This window comes from Atta cephalotes (assembly GCF_000143395.1).
Source record: "Atta cephalotes unplaced genomic scaffold scaffold00014, whole genome shotgun sequence".
NCBI classification, from domain to species: domain Eukaryota; kingdom Metazoa; phylum Arthropoda; class Insecta; order Hymenoptera; family Formicidae; genus Atta; species Atta cephalotes.
The window spans coordinates 3,745,520-3,754,034 of record NW_012130078.1 but is presented as its reverse complement, the minus strand read 5'-3'; the positions used below and the strand labels follow the sequence as shown (position 1 = coordinate 3,754,034).

Here is an 8,515-nt window from a genome sequence, read left to right as displayed (position 1 = left end):
GTGTGTGTGTGTGTGTGTGTGTGTGTGTGTGTGTGTGTGTGTGTGTGTGTGTGTGTGTGTGTGTGTGTGTGTGTGTGTGTGTGTGTGTGTGTGTGTGTGTGTGTGTGTGTGTGTGTGTGTGCTAACGGTCTACTTGAAATATTATTGTAAGCTCATCATTTCTTTGAATTATAAATAAGCCAACAATGTAATCAATAATGTAGATTATGAATGTTTATAAGGCAGCATGTTAGTAATAATGATAATAATAATTACTTAATAATATCAGCTGGTAACGGGAAAGTCAATCGCTTTGCCTCCGCGCCAAAAAAACACCAATTTGTATTTAATTAATATTTTAATTGTCTCCCGCTAAAAATTCACGACATATAAGGGGAACATCATCCTTGAGATTTGAAAACAATCGAAATTTTGTTTACTTAAATTTATAGTTCATATTGTTAAGACTAATAATATTTCAATAGTTACATTTTAAGTCGGTATAATCAACTGTATAATTAGAATCAATATCTTGCATTGTCTCGTCGCTGAGTTTGCAAGCGGATATCGTGCAGCAGAGTTCCACAGATAAAAGGAAATTCAAATTTTCAAAGAAACAAGTTTTGGCAAATAGATATTGCCACTTGTAAAATGTATGGCGCAGACATTGCAGACTAAAGGCATAATTCCGATTTATAATTTTATAAGCTGAAAACTTTAAAATTTGCGTTTTTCTCAAAACGAGGTTTACAAATATGATGTACACGATAACTTTTTACAATTCTTAATCGGTTCACTTGAAATTTGTACAAATTACTCTCAGATATTTCTAAATATTTAATCTAGAAAAGTAGGATTTTTGCGATATATTAAAATCTTTTTTATTATTAACATTTAAAGATGAAATTTTTTGATCGAAAGTGTAATGCTTTTTTTTGAACATTTATCATTTTTGCAAAAATAATTATTTTGAAATAATCCTACGTCGTTTCTTTAGCTTTAATGTAGATAAAAAATGTAGATAAAAAATGTAGATATAAAAAATTATATGTAGATATAAAAAGTTTAGGATTTTTGTTCCACATAAAAATAGTAGAAAATTCCGTGTACACTATATGTGCATTATGCACTCGCCATTTTGTGTGAATAAAAATTAAAAATACAAATTGTTTGTACTCTTAAGTTCTATTCTCAAGAAAATTCATATAGTAAAGCCCTTAAAAACAATTTTTACTTGATTTTATTTAGTTTACTAAATTACAAAATACAAAAAATTGCCAAAATTAGATATCATTTAATTTTAGGTCTCAAGGCTCCTAGTCAAAAAATGATAATGGAATCGACATCGATCGACGTCGATTTGATGCTTTCGACGTCGAAACGACATCGATTCGATTATCATTTCTGGGATGGTGTTCCCCCTCAATAGATCAAAGATACAACTCCAATAGCAGATAAAAATTATTTGATTAAAAGAATCGAGACATAATCGGGAAAATTCATAACAGCATTTTTCTGAAAAAAAAAAAAATGGTTTCGCTGAAATCTGCAATGATTGCAACCTTTGATTACGAATTGTTTGAACTTAAAGGAGAACGTATATGCTAAAATATAATCAGTATAAAGATACGTTCGCCAACGTCGGAATCCTCGAGAAATACAGAAATATAGATAATATTCCTGCTGTGTTGGTGGGAACAAAATAAACACACAAACGATCAAGTAAAGTAATCTCGTAAGCAAAGTAGCCTCGATTATTTGCTATCGATATTTAAGCTATGATAGATGCGCGTGAGGTACGAATACGATTCTGTCTGTATCATAATAGTATTTATTCATCATTGATATTGTTTATAAGAACGGCAGTGATGCTTTTATTTGGAACATATCATGCAATTCTGTGAAATACGCGACGCGATATTATTTTATAGATCTGTTTTCTGCGGCTAAACTAGTGTACTACACTTTTGGAAATTAAAGTGAGATAGGTATATGTTTGACATTTGTCGAAAACGAGAAAGAACGTTCTAGTGCAGTCTAGTGCAAGAACAGAAAACAGACTATATGATGTCGAAATGGACCACCGTTATGAGACTGCATTGATTTCGTTTTTTCCAAAAAGAGAAAAAGATATCCGATATTTTGATTAGATTCTGTCGATCGTATACGTACAGATTTTTCGTTAAAATCAAGCAAAACATGAATGTTTTATATGAATTTTTAATAAATTTCCTTCCTTTATTTCAGTCATGAAAGGATTTCCTTTTTGATCTTTATACTTATCCCACTCTCTTATCCCAAAATAATAAACAGTGCATAAACTAAAATAAATATTATATAATGTCTTAACACACTGATTGCATATCTTTCATAAATATTATATAATCTTGTGAAATATTTCTAGGAAGTCAATATGTTTTTTTTCATAATTTACTTTTTTATGTCGAAAATATTACAGACTCTATTAATATTTAAATCTTAAATGTTTTAAGGCAAAAAGGAAATAAATTATAAAAAAGAAAATGTGTATAGCTTTCTGAGAGTTTTTCATGAAATTGGACGTCATTTATATGTAAAAGACGTAACAATCAATAAGTTAATTTTATACGTTTTTTATTTTCTTGAGTTTCTTGATCCTTCTATTTGCTTGAATAATACGGTAATGGACTGCAAGGATTGCAGTAAGGAAAGTATATCGGAAGTGGCAACTGGGGGCAACAAGGCTCAGGTATTATCGGATAACATCGAGGGGGTGGAACGCAAGGCGATCTCCTGGATGGAAGGCTTTCTTCAACTCTCGGGGGTAAAATTATGCTGTTCGACGGCGGCGATGGAATGCTTGGGTATTTGCTATAAATATTATACTTTGAAACTAGAACGGTTAATAATTGCCAGGAATTAAACATTAATTGTTTCTCTTCTACCAAACACGCGATAATTTTGATCGTTAAAATTCATTGGAATTTCCTAAATTAAATTGCACGTACCAACTGTCAATAGCACATATCAGATACTTCAGATCTTCCATCTCGTTCAATGGTTTCTTCTTGTAAGATATATCTTTTATTATTATAGACATTTTATCTCAATTTTATTCGTTATTTTTAAAATTTATTTAAATTTAATTGTATTTCATTTTTTAATTCTGCAGGCCAAATTTTCGTGACAGATAATTTTGTCGACATGAAATTGCAGTTTAATACAAAAAAATTATATATATTGATACTGTGATACGTAGTGGACTATATCATTGCTGCAAGAATTATGCAACTAATTCTACATATGGAAATAATAAATAAATAATAAAATATTAATATGTTTATTCCGTTATTGCCTGATACCTCGCTACCTTTCTTTTTCTTTTAAGTTTTTTTTTCTAAATTCTTTCATTGTTGCTTCTTCATAAATTCTTATTTACAAAATAGGTTATTATGATTATAATATAATAAGAGTATAGAATGTATGTGTAAAATATCTCGCAAACTATTTCAAAAATTAAGAAAGTGATTTGCACATTAATTGAATGTTAGCTGGCAGTCCTTAGGCTTCACAAATAATTACAATTTATAAATATAATGATGCATGGACAATTAAAATATTTGGTACTCAGTGTATATTAATTCTGAATGAAGTCATTATCGAAATTGTATGTATATTATATATATGTATATTATAGTTGTTATTTATATCTTTTTTTACAGACTATATTATGAAGATTTCATATAATTTTTATATTATATAAAATATATTTATTCAATTTGGCAGAATAATTGTACACGGAAGTAATTATGGCATCACCCAGTGCTTATAAAAGATTAATGTTAAAGATCGCTTCGGTCCTACCCGAGAAATTTCGCGCCGCATTTTTGCATCCTGCAGGTATGGCTTGTTCAATTAAATTTTTTCTGAGAAAGAGATTACGCCTAAATTTATCAAAAAATAAAGGCTTAGGATGCATGGAATGCAAGAGATCTGGGTTTGATTTCCGACTGAGACAATATTTTTCGCAATAAATTTATTACAGTTTTTTAAGATTAAATTTGAGAAATTTGAGAAATTTGGGAGGATTATTAATATTTCAGATTGATTGCGTTGCCCGACATCCATATCGGCACGCAATTATAATTTCTGAAATTAATTCATTTAAATGAATATAATAGTTCAACATCTTAACCTTCAGACGTAGTAGCGCTTCGTATTTAAAGTAAAAAAAGTAAAAAAAAATTAAAGTATTTAAAGTATATCTAACATAAACAGTTTTATTTCTAATCTTATTATTGTTTATCAAAAAATTGTTTATCAAAATGCTCCGAGAAAAAATCAATTTGTCAGGTCCGACAACCATATTCTTCTGGGCGCCAACGTTTAAATGGGGTCTGGTTATAGCGGGCATAGGAGATATTAATCGATCTGTAGATACGATTTCTCTCAGCCAAACCGCGAGTCTTGCGGTTACAGGTGCTATTTGGTCAAGGTATATAAATATCTTTTATTTGAGATTTTATGATTTATTAGAAAATTAATAAATCTGACTCATCTGAATTTGCACAATTCTAGATACTCAATGGTCATTATACCAAAGAATTATAATTTGTTGAGCGTCAATTTATTCGTTTGTGCCACGGGAGCATATAACTTCATCAGAGGATTATTATATCAAATGGCGCAAAAGTAAATGGACATCATAAATATACAAAGCATGAAATTATTAAGAAGGGAAATGTATTGATACATTTTATACTAATGTTTTTTGATTTTTATTATATAAAATTATTTAACAGTCACGCTAACTATTCGTATGTCGTCGTAAGGCTTATCAGTTTTAGGATTTGTTTTTACTTGGCTGATATTCTGAACGACTTCCATTCCTTTATGAACTCGACCAAATACGGTATGCTTATTATCTAACCAGGGCTAAAAACAAACAAGATATTTAAGTAAAATCTAAAGAACATGTATAATCAATTTCTGAAAACTTGTTAAAAAAATGTGTACTCACTGTCGGTGTCAATGTAATAAAAAACTGGCTGCCGTTCGTATTTGGCCCTGCGTTTGCCATACTCAGAGTATATGGTCTATCATGCTTCAAGTTTGGCTTGAATTCATCTTCGAATTCGCCTCCCCATATGCTCTCACCACCAGTACCAGTCCCAGTTGGATCGCCCGTTTGTATCATGAAACCCTTGATAACTCTATGAAATATGTGACCATTAAAGTAACCATTCTTCGCATGAACGCAGAAATTCTCCACTGTCTTGGGAACATCTTTGCCGAAGAGATTCAAATGGATATCGCCGAGCGCCGTATGGATTATCGCCGTGTCGTATATCTTTTGCATGTTTGTGGCCTCCGTGGAAGATATGATGTCCTCCTTAGAAGGTTTCTCATTGAATACATCGCGGTCGCATTCCTGACTCTTTGTGTCTTCCGGTTCTCGTCTCGTGAACATATAGAATCGATTTTTTTTGTGAGCTGTACAAAACAATGTTGGATCTGGCCGATTCATTTCCATTGTGGGATTCTCGGAAGCCTCCATCTCGACAGTTAATGCGGCAGTAGTCTTCCTCGCTTTTCCCTATTTTGAATTACATATTTATTATATCTGTTGCTTTATGACTAATGCTTTAATGATGAGATTTTTATTCAATACCTGGAATAATGCTAGCCGCATTGGTCGTATGTTCTCTGGCTTTCCTATGATTTTAATACAACGATTTGTGTAAAGATTCACCATTTTGACACCCAACATGGTAGGATACAGAATAATATAACCAGACTCATCAAAAATAATATTTCCCAAATTTGTTTCGGTTTTATCCAGTTCTCTCTCGACTGCCATTCTATGATAATAATAGAAATTAAAGTAATAGTTATTAAACAATTGGAATCAATTTAACTTCGATTACACAAAATGCAAACATCTCACCTACGTCCAAATTCCATGTTTGGAAGTTGCTGTACAGTTTGCTGTAATTCGCTAAATCTCTGCAGTGTTTCGTCAAATATTCTGTATAATTTGCCCGTTCGGAAATTGAAAATCCTAACTTTTCTGTCTCCACTGAGGGACGCAAATCGTTTACCGTCAGGCGATATCGCTAAACCGCACGGATAAGTCTTATTTTTGGCAAACTCAAACAGGTCAGTGTCCAATTTTGATTCAAATGATATACATTTGGGAAATTTATATTCCATTTTTGGACCTGTCCAGTATTCCAATATTCCAGCTCTATCGACGGAAATGCATGTTTCATATACATGATTATACTGCAAAAGAAAGACATATTATTCTCTCTTCTTATTTTAACATATTTCTTTTCATTGATTTTCTATTATAGCCTGACTTACTTTCATTATGACAACTGGTTTAGTATGTAGTTTTTCAAATACGTGTAAAGGCATACTTGATCCTTGACCATCATAAATATATATCTTATTTGATTCTTGTGAAGATACTGCCACAGCAGCTATAGCATCGCCAGCTGAATAAACCCATTCAGTACAAAGTGGCACAAAGTCTAATTTTATCATGTTTATCATATCTTAAATAGCATATATAACAGAATAAATTAAATATGTCCTCTACATCTGAAAAGAGAGTCACCTGTAAACTTTAATACTTACCAAAATTAATAACATCAAATATTTTCATAGTTTTATCTATGCTGACTGAACATACATGAACACCATTGCAGCTAGCAGATATTGATTGTATTGCCATTAAGTGAGCTCGAAAATGTTTTACAAATTCTATTAATTCTTCCTGCTTTTTCCAAAATTTTACATGTCCATCGCAGCTGGCAGTTATCACGAAATTTGACCTGTATCAATATAAATGTAAATAAGATTTTGAGAAAAATAACTGTTATACATTATTATAATTATTATTACAATACTAACCTTGTTACTAAAATATGAGTAATGACATCCCTATGCATATAAGATTTTTCGTAACATTCGCAGCATGGCAAATTATCTATATAAACTTGTTCATATTCCAAGACTAAAAAATTAAAAGAAATAAAATTTCAAATGATATATATAATTTTTTAAAGTAAAATGTAATCTTTTTATCTCAAGAAATATTATATATATAAGCATAAAGAATAAAGATCTCAGAGACAATAGAAAAATCAAAATTTTCTCTGTGGAGTAGAGAAGCTTTTTTTACTTTTTTTTTACTTTTATTCGTATTAAATTATTAGAAAATAATTATTAGAAAATAATTATATGACAGGAGAATAAAAAGTGAAAAAACAATAACAGATAAATAGAATTTCACTTAGTATTTATTAAAATTATGAAAAATTTATGACAACAATCTTAGTTAGGTTAGTTAACCTCGTTGTTTCTTTTGTGGAGCAGCTTCTGAAGGTAACGGTCCAATCCAGCCGTCTTCCGTATCACTGCCTTCGTGTTCACGTTTTTCACTCATTATTACATATATGATAAAATTTATTAATACGATTAATTATATTATTAGTAAATACGCAAGCACTTTCATGTACCTAGTATTACTATTACAAAAATATTTACTCTGGTAGTGCACAACAGTGCAAAGTATCGTAGAGTGCGCTATTTTCGAGACATCGAATCGAAAGGATCAATAAAGAAACATTTCAATATTTAATTATTTATATTATTATTTATATTATTTATGTTATTTATATTTATTTATATAGTATTACTCGAATAAATGTTTCGATTACTGTGTTAATTATTATGATAATAAAATGATATTATTGTTATTATTATAAAATAATAACAATATAAAATATATAAAAAAATAAAAAATATATATATTTCTCGTTATAATTTAAAAATTATAGATCTTTATATATTATCTATAATTATATTATCTATAATTAAATTCTTATAATAAATTTTCAAAAATCCTTGTAAATATATACAATAATTCATAAAATATATACAAAGATATATACAGAGCAGAGGAAAAGGTGATATGGCACGCCATAGTTACATTTTATACAATAATTTTATATGTAAATATATAAATTTAATTAATTGAATTAATTAATTCAATAATATATAAATTTAAAACTTGACAATTATATTTGTTAAAATGTTGTTAATAAATCGATTCTGGATTCAAGATTATGAATATCTATTAGGAGTACTATTAGAACACTATTAATAAAAATGTGGCGACATTGCATAATGACTCGAAGAAAAACATGGGCTTTCCTATTGTGAAATCTTACAAAAAAAATTCTTGTGAGATTTTCCAAAAATTTTCACATACGAATTTCGAACAGGAACATATCGTATAAGAATATATCGCATATGATACGTAGGTAAATCAAGAATTTTGCACGAATCTTACACATTATATGAATCTTATAAGCATGTGATGCTTATAATCCATGAATCTTATATGACTCTTGCATGTTACATGAATTTTATGCGCAGTCTCGGTAAAAAATTTTTTATGCATGTATTGGATTGTCCGGAAAGTTCGTGCCGCAAAAGATTTAAATTTAATAAATGTATACTAAAATTTAAATCTTCTGCGTTTCAA

The 8,515-nt window shown here is 29.7% G+C and overlaps 2 protein-coding genes across 2 annotated transcripts; one reads left to right on the top strand and one right to left on the bottom strand.

The window, feature by feature from the left end:
* Nucleotides 1-3,767: 3,767 nt before the first annotated feature.
* Nucleotides 3,768-4,654, top strand: LOC105617891 (mitochondrial pyruvate carrier 2-like). Its single transcript, XM_012199432.1, has 3 exons — nucleotides 3,768-3,858; nucleotides 4,312-4,453; nucleotides 4,537-4,654. Exons 1-3 carry the CDS (start codon nucleotides 3,768-3,770, stop codon nucleotides 4,652-4,654), a joined length of 351 nt encoding a protein of 116 aa, XP_012054822.1.
* Nucleotides 4,655-4,719: 65 nt separating this feature from the next.
* On the bottom strand, nucleotides 4,720-7,411 carry LOC105617784 (peptidylprolyl isomerase domain and WD repeat-containing protein 1). Its single transcript, XM_012199339.1, has 8 exons — nucleotides 7,318-7,411; nucleotides 6,877-6,979; nucleotides 6,601-6,797; nucleotides 6,325-6,518; nucleotides 5,906-6,243; nucleotides 5,630-5,819; nucleotides 4,979-5,554; nucleotides 4,720-4,893 (listed from the first exon to the last, which is right to left on the bottom strand). Exons 1-8 carry the CDS (start codon nucleotides 7,409-7,411, stop codon nucleotides 4,750-4,752), a joined length of 1,836 nt encoding a protein of 611 aa, XP_012054729.1. The 3' UTR covers nucleotides 4,720-4,749.
* Nucleotides 7,412-8,515: the final 1,104 nt, after the last annotated feature.

Coding starts and splice junctions, on each gene's coding strand:
- LOC105617891 (XM_012199432.1), top strand. CDS start 3,768: ATGGCATCACCCAGTGCTTATAAAAGATTAATGTTAAAGATCGCTTCG. Junction 3,859..4,311: donor CGCATTTTTGCATCCTGCAG/GTATGGCTTGTT, acceptor TCAATTTGTCAG/GTCCGACAACCATATTCTTC. Junction 4,454..4,536: donor ACAGGTGCTATTTGGTCAAG/GTATATAAATAT, acceptor GCACAATTCTAG/ATACTCAATGGTCATTATAC.
- LOC105617784 (XM_012199339.1), bottom strand. CDS start 7,411: ATGAGTGAAAAACGTGAACACGAAGGCAGTGATACGGAAGACGGCTGG. Junction 6,798..6,876: donor ACTCATATTTTAGTAACAAG/GTTAGTATTGTA, acceptor ATATTGATACAG/GTCAAATTTCGTGATAACTG. Junction 5,820..5,905: donor AACATGGAATTTGGACGTAG/GTGAGATGTTTG, acceptor TTATTATCATAG/AATGGCAGTCGAGAGAGAAC.